The following is an 11,190-nucleotide window of genomic DNA, read 5'->3' on the forward strand; positions in this document are numbered from 1 at the left end:
TTGTGTTGTGTGCCGTGCAGTGTATAGCTGATTGTATCGTGTGCCGTGCAGTGTATAGCTGATTGTGGTCTGTTGTGCAGTGTATAACTGTGTCGTGTGCCGTGCAGTGTATAGCTGATTGTGTCGTGTGCCGTGCAGTGTATAGCTGATTGTGTCGTGTGCCGTACAGGGTATAACTGATTGTGTCGTGTGCCGTTCAGTGTATAGCTGATTGTGGTCTGTTGTGCAGTGTATAGCTGATTGTGTCTAGCTGATTGTGTCGTGTGCTGTGCAGTGCATAGCTGATTGTGGTCTGTTGTGCCGTGCGGTGTATAGCTGATTGTATCGTGTGCCGTGCAGTGTATAACTGATTGTGGTCTGTTGTGCAGTGTATAACTGATTATGTCGTGTGCCGTGCAGTGTATAGCTGATTGTGTCGTGTGCCGTGTGGTGTATAGCTGATTGTATCGTGTGCCGTGCAGTGCATAGCTGATTGTATCGTGTGCCGTGCAGTGCATAGCTGATTGTATCGTGTGCCGTGCAGTGTATAACTGATTGTGGTCTGTTGTGCAGTGTATAACTGATTATGTCGTGTGCCGTGCAGTGTATAGCTGATTGTGTCGTGTGCCGTGTGGTGTATAGCTGATTGTATCGTGTGCCGTGCAGTGCATAGCTGATTGTATCGTGTGCCGTGCAGTGCATAGCTGATTGTGTTGTGTGCCGTGCAGTGTATGGCGGATTGTGTCGTGTGCCGTGCAGTGTATAACTAATTGTGTTGTGTGCCGTGCAGTGTATAACTAATTGTGTCGTGTGCCGTGCAGTGTATAGCTGATTGTGGTCTGTTGTGCAGTGTATAGCTGATTGTGTCGTGTGCCGTGCAGTGTATAGCGGATTCCATCGTGTGCCGTGCAGTGTATAACTAATTGTGTCGTGTGCCGTGCAGTGTATAGCTGATTGTGTCGTGTGCCGTTCAGTGTATAGCTGAATGTGTTGTGGCACGCAGTGTATAGCTGATTGTGTCGTGTGCCGTTCAGTGTATAGCTGAATGTGTTGTGGCACGCAGTGTATAGCTGATTGTGTCACGTGCCCTGCAGTGTATAGCTGATTGTGTCGTGTGCCGTGCAGTGTATAGCGGATTGTGTTGTTGCGTGCACTGTATAGCTGATTGTGTCGTGTCCCGTGCAGTGTATAGCTGATTGTGGTCTGTTGTGCAGTGTATAGCTGATTGTATCGTGTGCCGTTCAGTGTATAGCTGATTGTATCGTGTGCCGTTCAGTGTATAGCTGATTGTATCGTGTGCCGTTCAGTGTATAACTGATTGTATCGTGTGCCGTGCAGTGTATAACTCATTGTATCGTGTGCCGTGCAGTGTATAAATGATTGTATCGTGTGTCGTGCAGTGTATAACTGATTGTATCGTGTGCCGTGCAGTGTATAACTGATTGTATCGTGTGCCGTTCAGTGTATAGCTCATTCTATCGTGTGCAGTGCATAACTGATTGTATCGTGTACCCTTCAGTATGTAACTGATTGTTTCGTGTGCCGTGCAGTGTATAATTGATTGTGTCATGTGCAGTGTACCGCTGATTGTGTCGTGTGCCGTTAAGTGTATAGCGGATTGTGTTGTGTGCGGTGCAGTGTATAGCCAATTGTGGTCTGTTGTGCAGTGTAGAGCTGATTGTGTCGTGTGCCGTGCAGTGTGTAACTGATTGTGTCGTGTGCCGTGCAGTGTATAGTTGAATGTGCTCTGTTGTGCAGTGTAAAGCTGATTGTGTCGTGTGCCGTGCAGTGTATAACTAATTATGTGTGCCGTAGCGTGCCGTGCAGTGTATAGCTGATTGTGTTGTGTGCCGTGCAGTGTATGACTGATTGTGTCGTGTGCGTGCAGTGTGTAGCTGATTGTGTCGTGTGTTGCCGTGCAGTGTATTGATTGTGTTGTGGCGTGCAGTGTATAGCTGATTGTGTTGTGTGCCCGTGCAGTGTAGAAGTGATTGTGTGTGGCGTGCAGTGTATAGCTGATTGTGTTGTGCCGTGTGCAGTGCAGTGTATAGCTGATTGTGTTGTGTGCCGTGCAGTGTATGGCGGATTGTGTTGTGTGCCGTTCAGTGTATAGCGGATTGTGTCGTGTGCCGTGCAGTGTATAGCTGATTGTATCGTGTGCCGTGCAGTGTATAGCTGATTGTGGTCTGTTGTGCAGTGTATAACTGTGTCGTGTGCCGTGCAGTGTATACCTGATTGTATCGTGTGCCGTGCAATGTATAACTAATTGTGTCGTGTGCCGTGCAGTGTATAGCTGATAGTGTCGTGTGCCGTGCAGTGTATAACTGATTGTGTCGTGTGCCGTGCAGTGTATAATTGATTGTGGTCTGTTGTGTAGTGTATAACTGATTGTATCGTGTGCCGTGCAGTGTATAGCTGATTGTATCGTGTGCCTTGCAGTGTATAGCTGATTGTGGTCTGTTGTGCAGTGTGCAACTGATTGTATCGTGTGCCGTGCAGTGTATAGCTGATTGTATCGTGTGCCGTGCAGTGTATAACTAGTTGTATCGTGTGCCGTGCAGTGTATAACTAGTTGTATCGTGTGCCGTGCAGTGTATAACTGATTATGTCGTGTGACGTGCAGTGTATAGCGGATTGTGTCGTGTGCCGTGCGGTGTATAGCTGATTGTATCGTGTGCCGTGCAGTGCATAGCTGATTGTGTTGTGTCCCGTGCAGTGTATGGCGGATTGTGTTGTGTGCAGTGTATAGCTGATTGTGTCGGGTGCAGTGTATAGCTGATTGTGGTCTGTTGTGCAGTGTATAACTGATTGTGTCGTGTGCCGTACAGTGTATAGCTGATTGTGTCGTGTGCCGTGCAGTGTATAGCTGATTGTGTTGTGTGCCGTGCAGTGTATAACTGATTGTGTCGTGTGCCGTGCAGTGTATAGCTGATTGTGGTCTGTTGTGCAGTGTATAACTGTGTCGTGTGCCGTGCAGTGTATAGCTGATTATATCGTGTGCCTTGCAGTGTATAGCTGATTGTTGTCTGTTGTGCAGTGTATAACTGATTGTGTCGTGTGCCGTGCAGTGTATAGCTGATTGTGTCGTGTGCCGTGCAGTGTATAACTGATTGTATCGTGTGCCGTGCAGTGTATAGCTGATTGTGGTCTGTTGTGCAGTGTATAGCTGATTGTGGTCTGTTGTGCAGTGTATAACTGTGTCGTGTGCCGTTCAGTGTAGAGAGGATTGTGTTGTGCCGTGCAGTGTATGGCGGATTGTGTTGTGTGTCGTTCAGTGTATAGCAGATTGTGTTGTGTGCCGTGCAGTGTATAGCTGATTGTGTCGTGTGCCGTGCAGTGTATAGCTGATTGTGTCGTGTGTCGTGCAGTGTATAGCGGATTGTGTTGTTGCGTGCACTGTATAGCTGATTGTGTCGTATCCCGTGCAGTGTATAGCTGATTGTGGTATGTTGTGCACTGTATAGCTGATTGTGTCGTATCCCGTGCAGTGTATAGCTCATTGTGGTCTGTTGTGCAGTGCATAGCTGATTGTGTCGTGTGCCGTGCAGTGTAGAGAGGATTGTGTTGTGGCGTGCAGTGTATAGCTGATTGTGGTGTGTGCCGTGCAGTGTATAGCTGATTGTGTTTTGTGCCGTGCAGTGTATGGCGGATTGTCTCGTGCGCCATGCAGTGTATAGCTGATTGTGTCGTTTGCCCTGCAGTGTATAGCTGATTGTGGTCTGTTGTGCAGTGTATAGCTTATTGTGTCGTGTGCCGTGCAGTGTATAGCTGATTGTGTCGTGTGCCATGCAGTGTATAGCGGATTGCATAGAGTGCCGTGCAGTGTATAACTGATTGTGTCGTGTGCCGTGCAGTGTATAGCTGATTGTCGTCTGTTGTGAAGTGTATAACTGATTGTGTAGTGTGCCGTGTAGTGTGCCGTGCAGTGTATAGCGGATTGCATCCTGTGCCGTGCAGTGTATAGCTTATTGTGTCGTGTGCCGTGCAGTGTATAACTGATTGTGTAGTGTGCCGTGTAGTGTGCCGTGCAGTGTATAGCGGATTGCATCCTGTGCCGTGCAGTGTATAGCTTATTGTGTCGTGTGCCGTGCAGTGTATAGCTGATTGTGGTCTGTTGTGCAGTGTATAACTGATTGTCTCGTGTGCCGTGCAGTGTATAGCTGATTGTATCGTGTGCCGTGCAGTGTATAACTGATTGTGTCGTGTGCCGTGCAGTGTATAGCTGATTGTCGTCTGTTGTGCAGTGTATAACTGATTGTGTAGTGTGCCGTGTAGTGTGCCGTCCTGTGTATAACTGATTGTGTCGTGTGCAGTGTTTAGCGGATTGTGTTGTGACGTGCAGTGTTTAGCTGATTGTGTTGAGGCATGCAGTGTATAGCGGATTGTGTCATGTGGGGTGCAGTGTATAGCTGATTGTGTCGTGTGTCGTGCAGTGTATAGCTGATTGTGTCGTGTGCCGTGCAGTGTACAGCTAAATGTGGTCTGTTGTGCAGTGTATAGCTGATTGTGTCGTGTGCCGTTCAGTGTATAGCTGATTGTGTCGTGTGCCGTTCAGTGTATAGCTGATTGTGTCGTGTGCCGTGTATAGGTGTATAGCTGAATGTGTCGTGCAGTGTATAGCGGATTGTGTCGTGTGCCGTGCAGTGTATAGCGGATTGTGTCGTTCCGTCTAGTGTATAGCTGATTGTGGTCTGTTGTGCAGTGTACATCATTGTGTCGTGTGCCGTGAAGTGTATAGCTGATTGTGTCGTTTGCCGTGCAGTGTATAGCTGATTGTGGTCTGTTGTGCAGTGTATAGCTGATTGTGTCGTGTGCCTTGCAGTGTATAGCTGATTGTGTCTTGTGCCGTGCAGTGTATAGCTGATTGTGGTCTGTTGTGCAGTGTATAGCTGATTGTGTCGTGTGCCGTGCAGTGTATAGCTGATTGTGTCGTGTGCCATGCAGTGTATAGCGGATTGCATCGTGTGCCGTCCAGTGTATAGCTTATTGTATCGTGTGCCGTGCAGTGTATAGTTGATTGTGGTCTGTTGTGCAGTGTATAACTGATTGTGTCGTGTACCGTGTATAGCTGATTGTGTCGTGTGCCGTGCAGTGTATAGCTGATTGTGGTCTGTTGTGCAGTGTATAACTGATTGTGTCGTGTGCCGTGCAGTGTATAGCTGATTGTATCGTGTGCCGTGCAGTGTATAGCTGATTGTGTCGTGTGCCGTGCAGTGTATAGCTGATTGTCGTCTGTTGTGCAGTGTATAACCGATTGTGTAGTGTGCCGTGTAGTGTACCGTGCAGTGTATAGCGGATTGCGTTGTGCCGTGCAGTGTTTAGCTGATTGTGTTGAGGCATGCAGTGTATAGCAGATTGTGTCATGTTGGGTGCAGCGTATAGCTGATTGTGTCGTGTGTCGTGCAGTGTATAGCTGATTGTGTCGTGTGCCGTGCAGTGTATAGCTGATTGCGTCGTGTGCTGTGCAGTGTATAGCTGATTGTGTCGTGTGCCGTGCAGTGTATAGCTGATTGTGTCGTGTCCCGTGCAGTGTATAGCGGATTGTGTCGTGTGCCGTCTAGTGTATAGCTGAATGTGGTCAGTTGTGCAGTGTATAGCTGATTGTGTCGTGTGCCGTTCAGTGTATAGCTGATTGTGTCGTGTGCTGTGCAGTGTATAGCTGAATGTGTTGTGCCGTGCAGTGTATAGAGGATTGTGTCGTGTCCCGTGCAGTGTATAGCGGATTGTGTCGTGTGCCGTCTAGTGTATAGCTGATTGTGGTCTGTTGTGCAGTGTATACCTGATTGTGTCGTGTGCCGTGCAGTGTAAAGCTGATTGTGTCGTGTGCCGTTCAGTGTATAACTGAATGTGTTGTGGCGTGCAGTGTATAGCTGATTGTGTCATGTGCCGTGCAGTGTATAACTGATTATGTCGTGTGCCGTTCAGTGTATAGCTGATTGTGTTGTGGCATGCAGTGTATAGCTGATTGTATCGTGTGCCGTTCAGTGTATAGCTGATTGTGTTGTGGCATACAGTGTATAGCTGATTGTATCGTGTGCCGTTCAGTGTATAACTTATTTCATTGTGGCGTGCAGTTTATAGTTGAATGCATTGTGCCGTGCAGTGTATAGCTGATTGCATTGTGGCGTGCAGTGTATAACTGATTGTGTCGTGTGCCGTTCAGTGTATAACTTATTTCATTTTAGCGTGCAGTTTATAGTTGAATGCATTGTGCCGTGCAGTGTATAGCTGATTGCATTGTGGCGTGCAGTGTATAACTGATTGTGTCGTGTGCCGTTCAGTGTATAGCTGATTGTGTTGTGGCATGCAGTGTATAGCTGATTGTATCGTGTGCCGTTCAGTGTATAGCTGATTGTGTTGTGGCATACAGTGTATAGCTGATTGTATCGTGTGCCGTTCAGTGTATAACTTATTTCATTGTGGCGTGCAGTTTATAGTTGAATGCATTGTGCCGTGCAGTGTATAGCTGATTGCATTGTGGCGTGCAGTGTATAACTGATTGTGTCGTGTGCCGTTCAGTGTATAACTTATTTCATTTTAGCGTGCAGTTTATAGTTGAATGCATTGTGCCGTGCAGTGTATAGCTGATTGCATTGTGCCGTGCAGTATACATTTGATTGCATTGTGCCGTGCAGTGTATATCTGATTGTGTCGTGTGCCGTTCAGTGTATAGCTGATTGTGTCGTGTGCCGTTCAGTGTATAGCTGATTGTGTCTTGTGCCGTGAAGTGTATAGCTGATAGTGTCTTGTGCCGTGCAGTGTATAACTGATTGCATTGTATCATACAGTGTACATTTGATTGTATTGTTTCCCTGCAGTGTGTAGCTGATTGTATTTGGCCGTTCAGTGTATATCCGATTGTGTCGTGTGCCGTGCAGTGTATAGCTGATTGTGTCGTGTGCCGTTCAGTGTATAGCTGATTGTGTCGTGTGCCGTGCAGTGTATAACTGATTGCATTGTATCATGCAGTGTATATTTGATTGCATTGTGTCGTGCAGTGTATAGCTGATTGTATTAGACCGTTCAGTGTATATCTGATTGCACTGTGCCCTGCAGAGTATAGCTGAATGCATTGTGGCGTGAAGTGTATAGCTGAATGCATTGTGGCGTGAAGTGTATAGCTGATTGCATTGTGCCCTGCAGTGTATAGTTGAATGCATTGTGCCGTGCAGTGTTTAGCTGATTGCATTGTACCGTGCAGTGTATAGCTGATTGCATTGTACCGTACAGTGTATAGTTGAATGCATTGTACCGTGCAGTGTATAGCTGATTGTGTCGTGTGCCGTGTAGTGTATAGCTGAGTGCATTGTGCCCTGCAGTGTATAGTTGAATGCATTGTGCCGTGCAGTGTATATTTGAATGCATTGTGCCGTGAAGTGTATAGCTGATTGTGTCGTGTGCCGTGCAGTGTATAACTGATTGCATTGTGGTGTGCAGTGTATAGCTGATTGCATTGTGCCGTGCAGTGTATAGTTGAATGCATTGTGGTGTGCAGGGTATAGCTGATTGCATTGTGCCGTGCAGTGTACAGCTGAATGCATTGTGCCGTGCAGTGTAAAGCTGAATGCACTGTGGCGTGCAGTGTATAGCTGATTGCATTGTGCCGTGCAGTGTATAGCTGATTGCACCGTGCCGTGCAGTGTACAGTTGAATGCATTGTGCTGTACACAAAGTGCACGTGCCACTCGCGATACGTGAGATCGAAGTTTTTGTGCAAAGTGCTTTGCTACATGTTCATTTAGGGTTATTTTTTTTCAAAACTTTTATCTGTGCAATTTTATGTCATGCTCAGTTACTTTTTTCCGTTAGTAATATGTCTCACCCAGACACTTGGTGAACCATCAAATACTTAGTTCAAGTCTCACGTAAACCAACACCAAAACAAATCAAGTGACAAAATTTATACTACCCACACAGGTACTGCTGCTTCTCATACCAAAATGTAACTATAATAATGTGTCGGCGTTGGTTTTGTGCACCGAGACACCAGGATGTGTACTCAAATGCAGTATATCTCAATCGAGATGTACAACTGACGAGGGCAGGTCCAGTCTATGACTTTATACAAAATGTTCAAAGAATGTTAATGAGATTCTTCTTGACAATGGAGAATGAGGTGGCCTCTGTTACTCTAAGAAATGTATAGATAATGACTCAGTGAATATTGCCTTTCTACTGTGAGATTAGGAGGTCTTAAGTTTCCATTTTCACTTTGGCTTTGTATGTTCCTGACAGGCTGGCGCCCCTGACAGCAGAGTGCGGGCCCTGAACCTGAACATCAGCTGCAGTGCTGACAAGAGCGAACCAGCCGTCCTCATCTCTTACCCAATAACATTCAGGGCCTACTATATCAAAGATATGCAACTCATCTGCAAAAATGGATGGATCCCAATCGTACAGGAAAGTGGCTTTAAAATAATTCTCATTCAGTATCCCCAAGCTTCCTCTTCCTTGATACCAGGGACATGTGTGTTCCATGGACCATACTTCATTACGAAGAATGGCTCTGTTGAGGTGTATAATATGACTGTTGCAGTGCTATGGAACGATGGGACTCCAAGCTATCTCTCTTTTGAATGTAACTTTACAAAATCAGCCTCAGAATCAAACCATAGCCATCCGCCTGCAAGTCGCACCAATCTAAGTACTATACCAAGCACTCGACCACAATCTCAATCAACATCTCAGCCGACCTTCCGAACAAACACAGAGCCAGCCTCACAACCAGCCTCTCAACCTACCCCTCAACCAGTCTCACAACCTACCCCTCAACTGACCGCACAACCAACCTCTCATCCTACCCCTCAACTGACCGCACAACCAACCTCTCAACCTACCCCTCAACTGACCGCACAACCTACCCCTCAACTGACCTCACAACCAACCTCTCAACCTACCCCTCAACTGACCTCACAACCAAGCACTGAACCTAACCCTCAAGCAATCTTTCAGCCAACCTCTGGAACAACCAACCGGATTTCGAGTCCCCGTCCAAGCTCTAGTGCACCACCTGGGCAAAGTTCCATTCAAAGTATTCCTCTGTATTCAACACCGAACCCAGAAACTACTGCACCTCACCAGTCAGGATCAGTTACAACTCAACATGGTCTGATCAGATGGAAGATCTACTGTGGAAACAATGCCAGCATTCCGGCAACGTATATCGACCATCCTGTTTCCTCGAAAGGACGAGTGGTGAGGAATATTCAAATCCTTTGCGAAAATGGCTGGATGTCGGTGACACAGAAGATTGGCTTCAATGTAATTATCATTCAATACCCACATGATAAAATGGATCGCTTTCCAGGAATGTGTGTATTTTTTGGACCATATGTAGTCCCCATGAATGCCTCTGTTCAGTTGTATAATGTAACCATGGCACAGTTTTGGGGGGATGGCCTTCCAACCTATGTCAATATCGAATGTTTCCTTCCCAGGTCAGACAACCAAACTCTGGGTGCCCAGGCTGATGCTGAACATGATAGTATGCCTACAAATGAACAATCTGGCCAAACTTATAGTTCTTCCATGAGGCAAAAATACAAGCCAACACAAGCAACATCGACACACACAAGTTCAAGCTCTCGACCACCGGCATCTGAAGAGCTAGTCTTCGGCAATCAATCATCTACACCCGACGAAACAGCTCCGAACTATCAAACACAGTCATCTGAACCAGACGCAACAACTCCTACATCAAGCACATCTGCACCAGGGGATAGTCCAAGGTCAAGAACACCACCACCAGAGGATAGTCCTACATCAAGCACACCTGCACCAGAGGCTAGTCCTACCTCACGTACGCCTGCATCAGACACTAATCCTTCATCAAGTACATCAGTGCAGACTCCTTCAATCAGTCATTCAACTACGCCTGGGCAGATGTCTTCAATCTCCCAATCTCCCAAACCGACACTCTCTGCCACAAGCAGACTGGCAAACTGGGACGTGTACTGCAGTCAAAATGTTAATATTCCAGCCAAACTCATCAGTCTTGTAACTTTAAATGTCAGTAAAACAGAGATAAATTGCAGTAATGGAATAGTGCCAATAACTCAGCAATTTGGTTTCAATATGATGCTAATTCACTATACAAACGGAGTTTCTTCTGACAGTCCAGGAATGTGTGTATTTTGGGGACCATATCCAGTCCCAAATAATGACTCTGTCTTACTGTATAACGCAACTGCTTGGTTGGAATGGGGAGAAGGGCTCCCGATTTTTTTGCCAATTAAATGTTTCCTACCTAAGTCAGCCCTGGCATTTAATCCAGACACCAGTCCTAAATCAAGTACACTTGCACCAGAGTCTAGTCCTTCATCAAGTACACCTGCACCAGAGGCTAGTCCTTCATCAAGTACACCTGCACCAGAGGCTAGTCCTTCATCAAGTACACCTGCACCAGAGGCTAGTCCTTCATCAAGTACACCTGCACCAGAGGCTAGTCCTTCATCAAGTACACCTGCACCAGAGGCTAGTCCTTCATCAAGTACACCTGCACCAGAGGCTAGTCCTTCATCAAGTACGCCTGCACCAGAGGCTAGTCCTTCATCAAGTACGCCTGCACCAGAGGCTAGTCCTTCATCAAGTACGCCTGCACCAGAGGCTAGTCCTTCATCAAGTACGCCTGCACCAGAGGCTAGTCCTTCATCAAGTACGCCTGCACCAGAGGCTAGTCCTTCATCAAGTACGCCTGCACCAGAGGCTAGTCCTTCATCAAGTACGCCTGCACCAGAGGCTAGTCCTTCATCAAGTACGCGCCTGCACCAGAGGCTAGTCCTTCATCAAGTACGCCTGCACCAGAGGCTAGTCCTTCATCCCTGCACCAGAGGCTAGTCCTTCATCAAGTACGCCTGCACCAGAGGCTAGTCCTTCATCAAGTACGCCTGCACCAGAGGCTAGTCCTTCATCAAGTACGCCTGCACCAGAGGCTAGTCCTTCATCAAGTACGCCTGCACCAGAGGCTAGTCCTTCATCAAGTACGCCTGCACCAGAGGCTAGTCCTTCATCAAGTACGCCTGCACCAGAGGCTAGTCCTTCATCAAGTACGCCTGCACCAGAGGCTAGTCCTTCATCAAGTACGCCTGCACCAGAGGCTAGTCCTTCATCAAGTACACCTGCACCAGAGGCTAGTCCTTCATCAAGTGCATCAGTGCAGACTCCTTCAATCAGTCATTCAACTACGCCTGGGCAGATGTCTTCAATCTCTCA

General features: G+C 47.1%; 1 protein-coding gene across 1 annotated transcript in view; it reads left to right on the forward strand.

The window, feature by feature from the left end:
* The window catches only part of LOC124281567 (vitelline envelope sperm lysin receptor-like), a 38,221-nt gene extending 27,406 nt beyond the window's left edge, over positions 1–10,815 (forward strand). The window contains exon 2 of the mRNA XM_046717511.1: positions 8,215–10,815. Coding sequence (XP_046573467.1) covers positions 8,215–10,815 — 2,601 coding nt within the window. The remainder of the gene's footprint in view (positions 1–8,214) is intronic.
* Positions 10,816–11,190: the final 375 nt, after the last annotated feature.

This window comes from Haliotis rubra, unplaced genomic scaffold (assembly GCF_003918875.1).
Source record: "Haliotis rubra isolate DU_JTF1 unplaced genomic scaffold, ASM391887v1 Scf285, whole genome shotgun sequence".
Taxonomy (NCBI): Eukaryota; Metazoa; Mollusca; class Gastropoda; order Lepetellida; family Haliotidae; genus Haliotis; species Haliotis rubra.